At 55.4% G+C, this 18,298-nt stretch overlaps 1 protein-coding gene across 1 annotated transcript; it reads right to left on the bottom strand.

Annotated features, from left to right (window-relative positions):
- Positions 1-7,805: 7,805 nt before the first annotated feature.
- Positions 7,806-9,999, bottom strand: LOC148053667 (E3 ubiquitin-protein ligase PHF7-like). The gene is made up of 7 exons (XM_087772903.1): positions 9,957-9,999; positions 9,542-9,633; positions 9,361-9,450; positions 8,955-9,079; positions 8,462-8,728; positions 8,130-8,246; positions 7,806-7,977 (listed from the first exon to the last, which is right to left on the bottom strand). Exons 1-7 carry the CDS (start codon positions 9,997-9,999, stop codon positions 7,806-7,808), a joined length of 906 nt encoding a protein of 301 aa, XP_087629029.1.
- Between the last annotated feature and the right edge of the window lie 8,299 nt (positions 10,000-18,298).

The following is an 18,298-nucleotide window of genomic DNA, read 5'->3' as shown; positions in this document are numbered from 1 at the left end:
GGGCCGCCTTTGATCTCTCCCTGCTGGCAGCGTGGCTGCATGGCGGTGATCTCCCCTTGAGCTGGGACATCCCGCAAGGCTGCTCCTCGAGGCAGAGAGACCTTTTAGAATCATAGAAGCACAGAATCGTTAGGGTTGGAAAAGACCCTTAAGATCATCGAGTCCAACCGTTAACCTATCACTGCCAAGCCCAGCACTAAACCATGTCCTCAAGCACCACATCCACCCGTCTTTTAAATACCTCCAGGGGTGGGGACTCAACCACTTTTACCAACGACAGATCTTTGGTAAGCGACCGATATCGTGCATAACCTTGTAGTATGGTAACTTTGATTTTGTCTTGGTAACTTTAATTGCAGGCTGAATTGATGCTAATGAAACATTACATAAACTTTGCATGTACAATCCTTTAGACGTAAACTGTTGACCAAGTCTGAGACTAGGTTTGGGCCCAGCTGCACCTAGTCTCCTCTCTGAGGAAGGAGTTTAGAAAGCCAGGGGGTCCACTCTGAACCTCGTGACTCTCCAGGAGGGTCCTCCTTACCCTTTTGTGTCCCCGGTCTCTCTGTGAATCAGTCTCACTCGAGTGTAACTCACTTTTCCTTTCTAGGATTCTTCCATGCAGTAATTAATAGAGTGAACCTCGCCATCGAACTTTGTCAAGTCAAAGTTTTACAACATCAGATTAAAACCACTTTTGCTATTACCTTTGATGGCGATTCCTTAAGCGATCTAAATCACTCTTTTGTGACAAACTGGCGTAGTTGGCAGGATCCTAAATCAGGATTCACGAGCCAGTCCCAGCCACCCAGATCTGCCTACCCATCCTCCCCGCTGCCCAAGGGCCCTCTCCCCTCCAGCGACTGCCAGGGTGCTGGCCCTCTCACGGCTCATGAGCAATGAGCTCCTCCGCAAGTCCCTCACGCACTCCAGGAGCACCACCACCACTCACGCTCGTCCTACCACCACTATCAGTCTGCAGGGGGGGTAGGGGGGGGTAGGGACAGGGGAGAGAAAAGGAGAAATGGAACAGGGGCTCTCAAGTTTTAACAAGTCACTGAGGCTCCTGAACTGCAACTTTGAGTGGTCAGTAGGTATTCCACAAGCCTGGTAAAGTGCCTTCAGCTACTCCTCTGCCTATGGACAGCACCAGCATCACCTCTGCTGGACGCACAGGCTTAGTCTGACCTGCCCTTTTCCACCTGCAAACAGGACCATGCACCAAGCCAGTGCCCCACAAACAGGCAGGTTTCTGGAGGACCCAGGTGAGGACACAGAGGCTGGGATGGGGGTCTATGAGTGCAAACAGGGAAAAGACATGGGACAGGGAAACACATAGAATCATAGAATGCTTTGGGATGGAAGGGACCTTTCAAGGTCATCTAGTCCAACCCCCCTGCAATGGGCAGGGACATCTCCAACTAGATCCAGTTGCTCAGAGCCCCCTGCAGCCTGGCCTTGAATGTTTCCAAGGATGGGGCATCCACCACCTTTCTGGGCAACCTCTTCCAGTGTTTCACCACCCTCATAATGAAAAATTTTTTCCTTGTGTTCAGTCTAAATCTCCCCTCCTTTAGTTTAAAACCATTACCCCTTGTCCTGTCGCAGAAGGCCTTGCTAGAAAGACTATCCCCAGCTTTCTTGTAGGCCCCCTTTAAGTATTGAAAGGCCACAATCAGGTCTCCCCACAGCCTTCTCTTCTCCAGGCTGAACAAGCCCAGCTCTTTCAGCCTTTCCTCATAGGAGAGGTGTTCCAGCCCTCTCATCATTTTTGTGGCCCTTCTCTGGACCCTCTCCAACAGGTCTATGTCCTTCCTGTACCGAGGACCCCAGAGCTGGAGGCAGTGCTCCAGGTGGGGTCTCATCAGAGCAGAGTAGAGGGGCAGAATCCCCTCCCTCGACCTGCTGGCCACGCTTCTTTGGATGCAGCCCAGGAGACGGTTGGCTTTCTGGGCTGTGAGAGCACATTGCCGGCTCATGTCCAGCTTTTCATCTATCAGTACCCCCAAGTGCTTCTCCTCAGGGCTGCTCTCAATCCCCTTCATCCCCCAGCCTGTATCGATACTGGGTATTGCCCCAACCCAGGTGCAGGACCCTGCATTTGTCCTTCTTGAACCTCATGAGGTTCACACAGGCCCACCTCTCCAGCCTGTCCAGAACCCTCTGGATGCCATCCCGTCCCTCAGGCGTGTCGACCGCACCACTCAGCTTGGTGTCACCTGCACACTTGCTGAGGGTGCACTCGATCCCGCTATGTCCTTGATGAAGATATTGAACAGCGCTGGCCCCAGAGCGGACCCCTGAGGGACACCACTCATCACTGGTCTGCATCTGGACATCGAGCCATTGACCACTACCTTCTGGATGCGACCATCCAGCCAATTCCTTAGCCACCAAACAGTCCACCCATCGAATCCATATCCTTCCAATTTAGAGAGGAGGAGATTGTGGGGGACCGTGTCAAAGGCCTTACAGAAGTCCAGAGAGGTGACATCCGTAGCTCTTCCCTCGTCCGCTGACGTAGTTAATCCATCACAGAAGGCTACTAGGTTGGTCGGGCAGGACTTGCCCTTGGTGAAGGCGTGCTGGCTGTCCCAAATCATCTCCCTGTCCTCCATGGGCCTTAGCGTAGCTTCTAGGAGGATCTGTTCCATGATCTTCCCAGGCACAGAGGGGAGGCCGACAGGTCGGTAGTTCCCAGGGTCCTCCTTTTTACCCTTTTTAAAAATGGGTAAAATCCACTGCTCTTCTGTGGATTTCTCTCTACCTTTGAGTCTGAGGACAAGTATGTGGGATCCTCTGGGACGAGGGGAGGGGAAAAAAATCCATATTACTTTCTATATGTAAATGCTACTTAGGCTACATGCTGGCCAGACTTTCACGGAGAACTTTAAACTCGGTTTAGTGGGGGATGAGGAGGAGGAAAAGGAAGAACAGGAGGAGGACGAGAAAAAAGATGAGGAAGAATAGGAGAAGACTAACCAGAAAGATGGGGAAGGGGGAGGAGGAGCAAAAAGGAAGATCGGGGGGAGGAAGAACAGGAGGAGGGAAAAGAGGAGAAGGAACAGGAAGAGGAAGAAGACAGGAGGAGCAGGAGAAAGAACTAGAAGAGGAGGGGGAGGAATAACAAAAGGAGGAGCAATAATAAGAGGAGGAGGAGAAGGAGGAGGAACATGAGGAATAAAAGGAGAAGGAGGCGGAGGATGAAAAGGAGGAGAAGAAAGAACAGGAGGAGCAGGAGGATAAGGAAGAGGAGGAAGAGGAGGCAGAAGAGGTACAAGAAAAGGAAAAAGAGGAAGAAGAAGAAGAAGAAGATGAGGATGATGAAGGAACATGGAAGAGGGGGAACAGGAGGACAAACAGTAGGAACAGGAGGAACAGGAGGAACAGGAGGAACGAGAGGAAGAGAAGAAGGAAAAAAGGAACAGGAAGACGAGGAGGAGGAGAATGAAGAAAATTAACAGCGGCCCTCCTCAATTGTGTGGGCCTGGCATGCACATCTCGTGGGCACCCTGAACATCATGCACAGGGTCTTCCTTGGGAAGGACAAAGGCGGACGAATGGGATGGATCTGGGTGGATGCAAGGGGTGGCAGGGGAGCAGGGGGGAAAAAAGGAGCAGGAAAATCACAGGCTCATAGGTTCATTCAAGTTGGCAAGGACACCAGGGAGGCCCCAGTCCTGCAGTGCTCCAGCTCCAGGCAAGACCAGCGAGGATGTCAGACCAGGATGCAGGGGCGTTCCTCCAGCGGGGTCTAGAAAGCCTCTGAGGATGGAGGCCTGCAATAGCATGGCTTCACAGCTTAGCGTTAACCACTATTTGAGTGGCTGTGGCTGTGGCTGTAGCAGGGTGGCTCTCTCCCAGCCATCCTCTGTTTACATCCCTCTACATAGCTTCAGAACAGCAGGAAACGTTGCCACCTCATGCTCTCTCCCTTTTCAAGTCTTCCAAGGATACATGAAACAACACAGGTTGTGCTGCAGGTCTGTGAGGGACCCCAGCAGGAGCTCCCTTTGCTGTGAGAGTCGCTAATTATTCTGGGTGGGTGTGAAGACGCAGAGAAGTGCAATCAAAGAAGCAGTTTTCGTTGGCAGGAGAGAGAGTGGCTTCAGCAAAGCAGCCTAACCAGCACCCAGCACGGAGGAGCTGTGGAAGGAGCTACACGGCTGCCTTGCTCTACAACACCGGCACCTGCCTGAACCTGCCTGCCTGCCTCTGGCAAAGGAGCTGAATGCAAGGGAAACGCTGCTCATCCAAAGCTACACGTTTCTGGGCTACAAGGTGAAGGACAACGGAAAACAAAGAGAAGAAAACAGACGCTAAGCAGCAATTCTGTTTTTCTTTTCCTTTGGTGACTCTTAATAATAAAAGTACCAACAGTTCCACAGCCTGAGAAGTGTATGGTATTCCGTGTATCATTTGGGTTGCAGGGCCTTGCATGTGGGTTACAGGGCACTGACAACCCATTTTTTCATTACTGCACCTAAAACCTGTGCGTTTTGCACTTCCTTGCAAGTAGAGGGAGAACGGGAGCTATACGGCGAATGCCTACTTGCTGATTTATTTCAGAAATACTGCCTAGGGACTGTGTATATGGGGATTTGCATGCAGAAATTTCTGAAGAATCCTTCCTGGCAAGTCCTGCAATTTCAAAAAGCCAATAAGGAGGTGGGAATCCAGTATAATTAAAAAAAAAATAAAAAGTCTTATCACTGCTGCAGTTCCTGATGTCTGCTGTTCGTATCTGGAACATTTTGTGTGCCTATGTCTCTTAACCACACTAGAGAAGATGCTGAGGTAGGAAGTCTTGCAGATGTAGCTCACCTAGTCTAACCCCCAGCCGCCTTTAATGATGTATGCCTCCCTTCAGCTTTCACTGTGCAAAACAATCCCTAGAGTCACGTTGATGCACCCTGCTTTATTTCTGGGTGCAACAAGCCCTCAAATACCAGCTTTGTGGTTTCATAAGCCCGATTCTGCCGGATTGGTCAGTTCAAAAGAAAACGGCCTGCCTAGCAGGTATCAAAAGGTCCCAGGAAAGGATTAATCTAAGAACTTGAGAAGCCACCTGAGCTGGAGGGGGAAGTCCCTGAATCGGATGGGACAAAGACAGGCAACAGGACATTCTCCAGCCTCACGAGGCAGAGCTGCGTGCTGAAGAAAGGGCACGGCGACAAGAGCTTCTGCTGGAGTCCTGGGTACTACAGGAATGGCCCTTGCAAAATCTCATCTCCTTTTAGGGATTTACTCAGCTTCAGCCCCACCACACCTTGTATCAGCAACTGGAAGGCAGTGAATTCAACGCTTGCCAACCATCTCATACAGAGCAGAATCTCAGGTGAACCCAAGAACAGTTAGAGACCTTGCCAAGTGATGTCAGTGCCACAGCACCTCCACTGGCAGAAAACCTCTTGAGCTTCAGCTGGACTTGGGAAGGGATTTCCTAAAGCCTCTTTCCTCCACGGCTGCCCCAGCAAGCAGCAGTGGAGCAGCGCTGCCCGGCTCCCCTCCTGCAGCACTGCCAAGCCAAACAGCAGGCACAATGCAACCATCAGCCTCCATCGAGGGCCCTGAGTGACCTGTATCAGAGATTCAAAAGAAGGAATAAGGCAATTAAACGACAAACAGAAACACATCGTTCACTACCAAGGCAGAGCAGACAGGACAGCGGGTACTATCCTAAAGTGGTCTCAACGTGAGAGACACGATTTCACCTCGAACACGGCAAGTGAAAAACATCTGAGGAGGGCACCCCAGATCTTCCCAAGGGTGGCCAGCCGGGTTACCGTGCTGCTGAAACAACCAGCCCGAGAGCGCAGCATGACCACAGCAGTGCCCAGCACCTTACGAGATGCACTGCTGGCACTGCTGCAGGGACAGCGTTTGTTTCCACTGGAGCAGATGCTGCTTTCAACAGCTTTCAACCCAGCGGCACACCCCAAATCAGAAATAACCCTTAGACCTGGTAGCATTACTCAAATCCAGGAACAAACCCTAAATCCAGACGCACCCCACACCTGGCAGCACCCCCCACACCTGGAAGCATGCACCTGACGCAGCAACACCCCCAAACCCTCAAGTTTCCCCCAAAATTGGCAGCAGCCACCCAGGCACATCCCCCAAAACCTGTCGGCACCCTCAAAACCCACAAACGCCCCCAAGCCCAGGGGCACACCTTAAACCAGCCAACAGTCCCCCAAGATCATCAGGAACCACCAAACGCAGAAACACCCCCAAAATGGGCTCCTTCCCCCTGACCAGGCAGCACCCCCCAGAACTGGCAGCACTGCCAGCCCCAGCAGGGCGCAGCCGCCCCAAAGCCGGTGGGGCTCGCCGCCAGCCCGGCTGCACTACTGCCGCTCCCCAGGACACGCCAGGGCGCGGGCAGGGAGCACCCAGGAGGACACGGGTGCTGCACCCAGAGGTGGGGAGGAGCTGTCACAGGGGAGTGGGGAAGGGACAGAGACTGCAGGTGCAGACGGGGCTCGGGGGGGGTGTGAACATCCCACCAGGGGAAAATACAAATACCGCTCCGGCGTGACACTCAACAGCAGCCTCCCGAGGCCAGCAAGGACTGAAGCACATGGCCAAGGTGCTGGGTGGCCGGCCAAGGCCAGCCCATAGGGAGGAAAGTCTGGGGAATGCACTCCCATCCCTGGGGGAGAAGACAACGCCCCCAGGCCCGTCCCCTAATGCTGCCCCCCGAGAAAGGCAGAGGAGGATGACTGACAAATGAGTGTGGGATCTCCCAGTGCAGATGAGAGGAGAGAGCAGCCAGCTTTATTGTGCGGGGGGATGGGAGCCAGCATTTGGGGCTGGTGCACGACTGGTCAGCAGCGTCTTCCAGGACAGCTGTATGGCTTTTGTGCCCGACGTTGTAACCGTGAGCGGTGTCGGATCCGGTCTGGCCCAGGCTGGCTGGAGCGGCTGGTGCTGTTGAGAGCCAGAGCGCCACGGGACAGCCCCGATGCCGCCTGCGTGGTGGAGCTGGAGCTGCTCCTCGCAAGCCCCAGAGCGCCAAGGAACAGCCCCGGTGTCACCTGCCAGGCAGTGCTGGGGCTGCTGGGCTCAGCACTTGGGGCTGGCACACGGCTGGTCCCGCGGTCTTTTCTAGGCCGGCTGTATGGCTTTTGCGCCCGACGTTGTAACCGTGAGCGGTGTCGGATCCGGTCTGGCCCAGGCTGGCTGGAGCGGCTGCTTCTTTCAGGCACTGGGGAGCTGAGGGATGGCCCCAGTGGTGCCTGGATGCTGGTGCTGGAGCTGCTTCTTGCAGGTGCTGGGGACCCTTGGAAGAGGCCCAGTGCCACCTGGCTGGCAGTGCTGGGGCTGCTGCTTTCAAGGCCTGGGGAGCCGCAGGGTGGTCCCAATGCCAGCTGGCTGGCAGTGCCCGAGGTGCTGCATTCAGCACATGGGGCTGGCACACGGCTGGTCCCGCAGCTTCTTCCAGGCCTGCTGTATGGTTTTTGCACCTGCTGGTGTAGTCGCGCGCGGTGTCTCATCTGGTCTGGCGCAGGGTGGCTGCAGCAGCTGCTTCTTTCAAGCACTGGGGAGCTGCGGGATGGCCTCAGTGGTGCCTGGGTGATGGTGCTGGGCCTGCTGCTCTCAGGCACCAGGGAGCCATGGGACAGCCCCGATGCCACTTGGCTGGCAGCGCTGGGGCTGGCACGCTCTGAATTGTCACTGGAGGCTGTGAGGGGAGGCAGGAAGGTCAGCAGCACGGCCACCCAGCCCCTGGGCAGGAGAGGTCGTTGTGGTGCCCACAGGCCTGCTGGAGCCAAGCCCCCCCTAAGCCCCTGCTACCAGGCCTAGCCTGGCCTCTGGCTCCAGCGCAGGGGCACCCGGGTGCTTTGCCTCTTACCAGTGGCCAGGCCAGCACAGCAGTCGCACTCCCAAGTGCTTGTACTGTTCCTCAAGTAGGAGCAGCGTCGGTGGATGCCTTTGGCAGCGCAGGAGCTGCACAGGAGCAGTTCCCAGGACCTGGGGAAACAAACGGGTTGCTGGTTGTGAGGACAATGTGACGCAAGCAAGGGCCTGCCCAGCAGAACTCTTGTTCTTAGTCCTTCCTCCCCAAGTAGGTACGGAGACAGAGATCCCATGCAGAGCCCTAGACTTCTGCTTTGGCAGCTTACCCCTTTTCCTCTGCCTGCTCCCTGCCTCCCGGACAAAGGCACTTGCTGGCATTGCAGCCGATGTGCCTCTGGTACACCACTCCGAAGGCTTGGTCACTCTCCTGTGATGGTTGTCTGCTGCAGAAGGAAGGGAAAGTGTTGAGCCCCTGTTGCCCCAGCATCGGGCAGACCCAGGCCGTCCCTTCTCTTCTGCCCCCACCCCATTTCCAGCTCCTCCATGAAGCAGAGGACAAGAGTCAGGGGACGGCAGAAGGCCAGGCTTGCCGGGCAGTCCCTGGCCTGGCACTGCGCTTGCGCCCTATGTCTTGTGAGTTGGGAAGAGAAAAAACAACCTCTTGGAGATTCGAATCCCCATGGTGAGCATCTCCATGACAAACTGATCTTTGTTTTGGCAATGCAAGCAGCAGAAGCAGACGCCAGCGTGGATAGCCTGTTTCTGGATGCAGCTCCGGTGGAACCAGGCGCGTTGACATGCTGGGCACACCATGGTGCGGTAGGACTTTTTGTCCTCCACGAGGTCCAGGCAGATGAGGCAGGTGCTGTTCAGCTGCGGACTGGCCTGCACTGCCTGCACTGGGCGGTGCTCCCAGCAGAAGGACCTGGGGGGAAGACGGAAGGGACGGGCGAGGTGAAGTGAGAAGTGCTGAGTCCTTCCCCGGTGATGGCAAGGCGGGCAGGGGAGCGGTGAAGGCGCCGCACACCCTGTCCGGGCTCTGGCTCTGGCTGTGGCAGGCTGCTGGGAAGTGTCCCTGTGGGTTCATCACTTGCTGGCAGGAGGGGACTTGGAGACGAGGAGGCTCCTGCACGAGGGCCGGCAGCCCTTACCTGTACAGCCCGAAGAACTGGGTGACACATTCACCCTGTGAGGCACAGGGGAGATGGAAGCTGCGGTCGCACCTCTTCTCCCGGCAGTTGATGGCAGCGCCCGTCTTGCCGCAAACGAAGCAGCGCTGGAAAGAGCACAGCAGTCCCCTCAGCGGCAGCCTCAGGGCCTGTGTGGCCAGCCCCACGCCTCCGGGCAGGGCGCAGGCTGTGGGCACTGCTGGCCCACACCCCACAAATCTGCCTGGCGCACGAGGCTTTTGCCTGTGTCGGAGCCTCTGTGGAGCTGCTGGGAGCAGGCGTTTGTCCCAGGGCTGGTGGAAGGGCTGGGATTTCTTTCTTGGCGTTCAGGAGGAGCTCCCACAAGCCTCTCCTGGTGCAAACCTCCCTGCTTTTCCCAGGTCCTCACCTTCTGGGCTGCCTCCTGGATTGCGCGTCTGGTGTCCTCAATGACAAACCCATTCCTGCTCTCTCGCAGACAAAGCCCGCTGGCAAGAAACTGCAGAGCAGAGAAGGCCAGGAGCTCATCAGGTCAGCAAGGAAGGGAGCATCCCTGGCAGAAAGCTGGAGGGAGCCCCAGGAGAACTCACCAGGCAATAGGTGTGGGCACAGAGCCCTTTCTTCGCTACTTTGCACCCACAGATAAGGGGGTCAGCCTCTGCCTGGAAACACAGCATGCATGCTGGAGGGGAGAGAGGAAATCCCGCTGGGAATGAGCACCTCCGTGGGGCTGGGGGAAGTGTCCCTGCAGGATCACCCCCAAGGACCTGCTCTGTCCCTGCCTGGCTGGCTGAAGGGCAGGGCTGGGGCCTTTGGAGAAGAAGGGAGCATGGCAGGCACGGGTGCCCCAACAGGTGCCCACAGCCCAGCCTGGGCCCCACTTGCTGAGGAGAGGAGGGACCCTGCCCTGGGGCGGTTGGGGAGCTCCTGCCTTCCCCTGCCACCACTCTTGCCTGTACACAGACTGCCCCGACAACCCCTCTGCCAGCCATCGGGAGCTCTCACCTTGCTCCCGCGAGTCGGAGTCCTGCTGCTTCGTTGCGACCATGGTGCACGTTGACGGCGAGCACTTGGAGAGCCTCTGCCCCAGCAGTGCCAGGGTTTCTCCTCCGAACACTCCTCTGCCAACCCTGAGGGAGCAGTGGGACACGGTGAGCTTGCCACACAGGTCCCGGAAGCCCAAGGTGTGAGGCTCCCCTCCTCCCTCGGCAGCCCTGGGCAAGGCCCTTTCTCCCCTGCCCTCTCCTCACCTCACCAGGTCAGACTGACGCACGCCTGGAGCCCAGCAGCCCTTTATCCAGGCCTTGGCGACGGGTCACAGTTTCTGCTGTGACATCACCACCACCCGTCTGCGTGTGCCCCCACTATGGGCAAGGGCGCCTTCGGCTACCTGTCACCCCCTGTGACACGGCCACCTTGGCACCCGAGTCAGGGGGGTGGCTGCTCTTGCACCCGTACGGGGCTGCAGTGCTGCACCGGTCGCCCAGAGAGGCCGTGGGCTCTCCAGCCTTGGAGACAGGCCCAGCCCGGCTGGAGAAGGGCCTGGGCAGCCTGCTCCAGGGGACCCTGCTTGGGCAGGCGCTTGCACTAGATGGTCTCCAGAGGTGCCCTCCAACCTCAACCATGCTGGGATTCTGTGAAAGGCGGCTGGCCTTCCACGTGTTGACAGGGAGCTTGTCGATGGCGGGCACGCCTAAAGTGGCGAGCACAGAAACGGGAATGGGGCCAACAGCATGGGGATGTCGACAGCACTAAGAGTGGGGACTAGGATGTACCGAGCAAGGGGGTGGGGACCTTGAAAAGTTTGGGGCTTGGGGACATTGCAAGCATGTGACGGGGTGGCACCAAGCACCAAGAGGGGAACCTCACTGAGTGTGGAGCTGGTGACAGTGCTGAGCATGTGTCCTGCTTTTGGATGGGATAGAGTTCACCTTCTTCATAGCAGCTCGTATGGTGCCATGTTTTGCATTTGTGACCAAAACAGTGTCGGTAACACACCGATGTTGTAGCTATGGCCGAACAGTGCGTGCACAGTGTCAGGGCCTTTTCTGCTTCTCACACAGGCCAACAGCAAGTAGGCTGGGAGTACACAAGACGCTGGGAGGGGACACAGCCAGGACAGCTGACCCCAAATGACCAAAGGGATATCCCATACCTTATGAGGTCTGCTCAGCAATAAAATTGCGAGCTGTTCTTGCTCCTGGACTGGCTAGGCATCGGCCAGCTGGTGGTGAGCAATTCTGGGGTTCTGCATCGCTTGTTTTCTTTGTTTTGCTTTGCCTTCCTTATTAAACTATCTTTATCTCAACCCATGAGTTTCTGCATTTTTATCCTTCTGATTCTCTACCCCATCCCCATGTGGGGGAGAGGGAGTGAGCGGCTGTGTGGAGCTTAGCTGCCTACTGGGGTTACACCATGCCAGCGTGGGACATGGGTGCTGCTGAGCATGGGGCTGAGCATGGGGCTGGGGACCTCACCAAACAGACCCACGCGGCGGACTGAACCCCAAGCTCTCACAACCATGTTCTGGGCAATTTCACAAGCGGTAGTGAAGACCCCACTGCCCCCCAAAACAAGAGGAAAACCACAGCCAAGTTTTCTGAAATGCAACCAGAAACGGAGAGCTAAAGCAGCCAAGACTGAATTAACTGAATGAACCACTCAAGGTGCCTTCAAGTTAGGGGTCCAGCTTCGAGCTGGGGGTCCAGCTCCGACCCACCCCTGACCCTGAGGTGTCACCAAGGGTCTGCAGACATCAAGGAGAGCAACGGGGCTGGACCAGCCTGGGCTGCTCCGATCCTGGCAAGGGGATCGATGCGGCCTGCAGCCCAGGCAAATCCTGCCCGTCCGTGATGGGTGTGCTCAGCCCCTTGACCAGACTGGCGGTGTTTTGGGGCTGGCTCTGGAAGAGGGAAAGGCCTGAGCCATGGCCAGGCTGTGAACTCCTCCCGTTTCAATCTGTTCTCTGAAAACCCACAAAGGAGCAGAGGGGCACAGTGAGCGTTGATGTATATGAGCTTGGAACACCAGTCATGCGATGGGCACAGGAATAGCGTGTGGCTTTTCCAAGCCTCACTTACCAAGGAACAAAGAACGTTGTGGGTACAAAGAGTTGCCTCCATACCTTTTCCATCGCATGTAATTTGACTTCGAGCCAACCACTGTATCCTATAAATATGACAGGCTAAGTGGGCCGCCTTTGATCTCTCCCTGCTGGCAGCGTGGCTGCATGGCGGTGATCTCCCCTTGAGCTGGGACATCCCGCAAGGCTGCTCCTCGAGGCAGAGAGACCTTTTAGAATCACAGAATCACAGAATCGTTAGGGTTGGAAAAGACCCTTAAGATCATCGAGTCCAACCGTTAACCTATCACTGCCAAGTCCACCACTAAACCATGTCCTCAAGCACCACATCCACCCGTCTTTTAAATACCTCCAGGGGTGGGGACTCAACCACTTTTACCAACGACAGATCTTTGGTAAGCGACCGACTTTTGTCGGTCTTTTGTCGACTTATGTCTTGGTAACTTTAATTGCAGGCTGAATTGATGCTAATGAAACATTACATAAACTTTGCATGTACAATCCTTTAGACATAAACTGTTGACCAAGTCAAGGTTTGGACCTAGCTGCTCCTAGTCTCCTCTTGAGGAAGGAGTTTAGAAAGCCAGGGGGTCCACTCTGAACCTCGTGACTCTCCAGGAGGGTCCTCCTTACCCTTTTGTGTCCCCGGTCTCTCTGTGAATCAGTCTCACTCGAGTGTAACTCACTTTTCCTTTCTAGGATTCTTCCATGCAGTAATTAATAGAGTGAACCTCGCCATCAAACTTCGTCAAGTCAAAGTTTTACAACATCAGATTAAAACCACTTTTGCTATTACCTTTGATGGCGATTCCTTAAGCGATCTAAATCAGGATCCTAAATCAGGATTCACGACACGGTCCCAGCCACCCAAATCTGCCTACCCATCCTCCCTGCTGCCCAGGGGCCCTCTCCCCTCCAGCGACTGCCAGGGTGCTGGCCCTCTCACGGCTCATGAGCAATGAGCTCCTCCGCAAGTCCCTCACGCGCTCCAGGAGCACCACCACCACTCACGCTCGTCCTACCACCACTATCAGTCTGCAGCCTGAACGTCAATCACAAGCAGAATCAGCAGCTGCACCTGACTTCCAACATTAGGAAAGGGCAGCCGAGATCTCTTGGGACATCATTCCTGCCTTGAACACAAATTCAGCACACGCCGGCTCCTGACATCTGGATGCCAGCGTCTGCACAAAGCAGCTCTGACCAGTAATGGTACAACTGGGGCAGCAGCTGCCCCTGGGACTCAGCTTGAACCACAGCTGGTAGCAGATGCTGTGCTGGACCATCTCTGTGCCTCACCACCCCACGCAAGGCGTGAAATCGAGCGTCACTGCAGGGAGGCTCTGACTGATCCCTTCCTGCTGTGGAGCCTACAGCACGTCCATACACGCATCTAAAACCTCAGCTGCCCAAGTCATAAGGTCAGAGGGAAATACACCAACCAGGTGCTGCTTGCTCCAAGTCTTTCAGGATTTCCTTTGGACCTTCAGATGTCTTTTGGGAATCCTTCCCTAGTTGAGCTTTAGGCTTTCCTCTTTGAGGACATTAACAGGAAGTATGAAGGTCAATTTCACATTAATAAAATATTGAAAATGAGCGCTTATTCGGTAAAATCAGTAAAGACTGACTACTCACCCTTGGGATGCCAGCTGGGATCCAGCCCTGGATCCCTCCGAGGAGCTGGAAAAGCCCATCCTGTGGCCACGTCTGCAACCAAACACCCACGAGAAGTTACCATCACATGCTCTGATCTGTATCGTCATAACTGAATAGCAGAACATACAAGGGGATCACGTAATGACACGGCACACACGCGCAGCTCTGTATTCTCACACCTGCAGAGGCGCCTGGCTGACTTTGGACTTTGGGCTGGCAGCTCTCAAAGGCAGTAAAAAGCCACGACGTACCCACGCGACCTGCCTGCGGGTCAGCCCTGGCACCCAGCCGGGAAGCTGGATAACCACTGCCTGCAGCCACGTCTGGAAACGAGCACAGGACAGAGCAGCGCCTCTGCAATATTTCAATATACTCCTTCAGACCTGAATGACGGTGAATGCAATTCAAACACAGGGCTACTCGAGAGCAATCCTCTCTCCCTTCCACTCAGGAGCATCTTGCAAGCATTTCCCGGGTGCCTGCAGTGGCCACTAAGCAGGCATGGAGCTGTCGGGAGAAAGGACTCCCTGGAGCTCACGCCAGCTCTCAACTCAACCCCAAGGTGCCTGCTGGCTTTGCAGCGGGCACTGGAACCAGTGCAGGGGCGGAGCAGCTGGCAAAGACAGCTTTGCAAGGCAGAGCGCCCCGGGGTACATCACTGAGCCGCACCCATTCCCTCTCTGCTCTTCTGCGTGCCCAAGCAGCAGGCAAGAAAGCAGTAAGCTAATTTGCACATGAACAGAAAATTAAAATGTAAACGCTCATTCCTTCAAGGGCCTCACCTGTGGGATCGCCCCGAGGCTCACGGACAGGCTCAAGTCGGGAATTCAAGTAGCCGCTGCCTACAGGGACAGCTGTAATCAAGCTGATCATTCACACTTCGTGTAGAGAAGAGCCTGCTGGCCACTGGGAGGCTGAACTATCACAACAAGATATTAACAAATAACAAACCAACTATTAACAAACACAAAACGCCAATAACAAAGCAAGACTGAATCCTTACCTCTGGGATTCCCCCTAGGCCCAGGAACAGGATTCCACCGAGTGTCCTGATCAACATGGACTGCAGGAACCAAACAGGTAATCGAACACAGGTGAGGAGAGTTTCCATTGCATGTTGTGATCTACTGCTTCCTTAGTCACCTGCAGGGACTGGAAGGGGGTGAGGTAATGACACGGGACACAGAGAGAGGTGTAGGTTCCACAGCTGAAAAGGAACATGGGTGACTTGTTTGCCGAGACCTAGCAGCTCTTCAGGGAAATAAATATTCAGGACTCATCTGTGCAACGCCCCCGAGGCACAAACAGCTCCTGGAAGGCCTCAAGAGGATCTCAGGTAAAACTGCCCATGAATAACCTATTCAAACACAAGTGTTCCCTCAAGCAGGCAGACATTGACAACTTACCTCTGCGACGCCCCCAAGGCTCATCCCCAGGACCCAGCTGAGAAGCTGGATGAGCACTGCCAATGCCATCCCCTGGAATCAAGCACAGATCAGAGGAGTTTCCACGCACACAGAGGAAGGAGGAAACTGGAGGAAAAAGCGATTGTCTGTGCTGCTTGTGGACAAGAGCCTGGGAAAGGCTGCACCAGCGCTGCCCCTGTGTGTTCCTGCGGGCTGGGGACCTGCAGTTCATTCAAGGGAAGCAGGGCGAGAGCAGAAACGCTCCTGTTTTCCCGAGCGGACATCTCCTGAGCATGCCCCTCCGGGACCTCCCTGAGGCTGGAAGCCAGGATCCAGCTGGGCAGCAGCAGAGCCATGGCCCTGGGCACGGCTGCAACCAGCCTGGGGAGAAATGCTGCCGTGGGCTGCTGCCTGGCTCCTGCGGCGCTGCTCGCTCACCACCCCCGGCCCAACGCGCACACTGGGGGCAGGCTGCTCCGGGGCAGGGCAGTGTGGCACGGGGCCGGGCAGCAGGGAGAGCCCCACGGGGACTCAGCGCCGGGCTTCTTACCCTGTGTCGCCGCTCTGAGCTCCCCTGCTCACCCAGAAAATGCCCCCAAAGCAGCTGTAGCCCCTCTACACCTCCCCGCAGGGCGTCTGCCCCCCTGCCCGCACCATGGTGCCTGCCTGGCTCGCCTGGCCAAGCCCAGCCCAGCTGCTCTCCTGCAGCCAGCCCCAGCCCTGGCCCCACTGCTGCCCCGCTGAGGTGCTGTAGGTGCCATGACACACTGCTCGGGGCTGGGTGCTGCCCCCCGCCTGCCTAACTGCTCCCTGCGCTCCTCTGTGAGCCGCCAGGGTGTCCTGGGCTTGCAGGGCCACCAGGAGGAGGAGGAGGCAGGTGAGAACCACAGCCCCCCACGCTCGCACCACGCTGCTGCTCTGTAACCTCACAGCCCTGTCGGGCCATGCCCTCCGCCAGGCTGCCCCAGCGCACACCCGTTGCCAGGGAATTACTGAACCTGCACACTGCTGCATTTCCCTCTTCTACACGAGTGTGGAAGGAGCACAAGTGGAGAAGGGTGGACCCATTTTGGGAGGCAACATGGCTTACGGGAGTGCACAGGCACTCAGGCCTTGCTTCCCAGAAATCAATCAAGATCAAAAGCTCCATACGAATACTGCATAAAAAGGCCAATTTCAAGTGCCTTGACTTGCTACTATTTTTGTCAGGCAGCATTCTAGCGAGAAACTAGCTTTTCCCACTAGTTTTGCTACAGCTTTGTTACCTTTAAAGACACCACTTCTTACCTCTGCTGCTCCAATACAGCCTCATAGCCCAGCAAAATCCCACTGCAGGTAGGAAACCTTCACCGCACAAAGATGGGCACGCTATGGGAATACGTTACTCTCAAAAAACAGACTTTCAGCCACTCTGGCTTACCAAAGTTCAGGCAGTGTTAGAAAACAGCAACAAAAAAGCAGGGTTCTTATTCACATTTTGTGGAATTATATCAGCTGTTCAACATTAAGTCCAACTCCAGTCTGAACCCCAGAATAAGAAATGCCTTCTTAAAATCTCCAGGAAAAGGAAGGGCTTGGAAGTGGCAAGATCAGAAAACATTCCTGAAAGCCCCATCAGTCAAGTACATATCCCTTATCACAGACCACCGCCCCCTTACCCAAGCAAGGGATGTTCTCAGCTAATCCGCAGCCACGGACGTCTGGAAGAGAGCACGTGGTCTCTTGGTCACTAGTGCTGAGCCCGTGGGTTGGAACTGGAGCTGGGAAGAAAACCCTGTGAAGTCAGCCTGCTCTCATCCGAGTGCATTAGGACAGGTTCAGTTCACATTTCCGAGGAACCACAGCAGGTCCCATCTGTCCCTCCAGACCCCAACACCGCTCCTGGGCAGCCTCCCGAGGAGCAATAAGCACAGAACAAGAAACCTGCCTTCAAAATGAGGCCCACAGCCTGCTCTTTCCACAAGATGCAGAGAGCAGCCGCTGAGAAGAACCCCTGCTGTAATGACACCCAGCTCTGCCGTCTCCGTAAGGAGACCAGCTCCTAAATGATCCCTAGCCCTAAACCCACCCATCTTCCCTAGGGCAATGCTAAAGGAAACAGCAGAGCACAGGGGCCCCTGGGCATTCAGTTTAAGCTGATGGGGAGAAGGAGAGAGGACTAGAACGAGACCAATCAAACAAGAGAGAAGAGAGAGGAGCCGAGAGAGAAAGAAACTCCCAGGGAAAATGCTAGGGAGGTGGAGAAATGAAGACAAATCGGGATGCGGAGCCCTGGTGAGACATGGAGGAAGAAAAAGTAGCATTGAGGAGCAGGGCAGAGGGATGGGGGAGGGAGGAGAAGAAAGAAGGGGGGGTGGAGAAAGACAGGGAGCACGATGTAGAGATGGAGAGAGAAGGAGGAGGACAGGGAACAGAAGAAAGAGACTGAGAAATAAAAAGAGGGTAAGATCTGGATGAAGAGATCGAGAACGGGAAAAAACCCAGCAATGAGCTAGAAGAAAAGAGAGCTCAGAATCAGGAAAGAGGAAGAGAGGACAAATGAAAGGGAGAGCCAGCTGGACAGGGGTGGCTAGCAAGAAACAGTGGGACAGGCAGCAGGACAGAGAACTAAAGAGAGAAAAAATGGGGATAGGAAGCAGGACAGAGGGACAGCGAGAGGAAAAAAGGGGCAGGGAGTGTGACAGAAGTGGAGAAAGAAGCAGTAGGAACAAAGGGATAGAGAGAACAGAAAGATGGGAAGAAGGATGTGGGACAGAGAGGGAAAGACAAGGAAAGGGAGCAGGACATGGATTGTCAGAGAAACACAAGGACAGGGAGAAGGACAGGGCGATACAGAGAGAGAAAAAAGGGTGAGGGAGGCAGGAGAAAGGGAAAGAGAGGCAAAAATAAGAGAGAGAGAGCAGGGCACAGATGGAGGTAAAAAAGCCTGGGCTGGGCAGCAGGCCAGAGCGATGAAGACCAAAAAACCAGCATTGGACTGCAGGAGAAAGATGAGTGAGAAATCACAGCGACAGGGAGCAGGACAGAGTGACAGAGCGGAGAAAGTGAAGAGGGAGCAGGAAAGCAAAAGAGGGTGGGGGAGAGACAGGGAGAAGGGCAGAGAAACAGAGAGGGAATGAGAGGGGCAGGGAGCAGGACAGAGAGAGGGAGCGAGGAGGGAAAAGAGATGGGCAGCAGAACAAAGGGAAGGAGAGACAAGGATG

This window comes from Nipponia nippon, unplaced genomic scaffold (genome assembly GCF_047370975.1).
Source record: "Nipponia nippon isolate SJK-2023a ecotype South Korea unplaced genomic scaffold, ASM4737097v1 scaffold_38, whole genome shotgun sequence".
NCBI lineage: Eukaryota > Metazoa > Chordata > Aves > Pelecaniformes > Threskiornithidae > Nipponia > Nipponia nippon.
The sequence above is the reverse complement of the archived record's forward strand: the minus strand, read 5'-3'. Positions and strand labels throughout refer to the sequence as shown.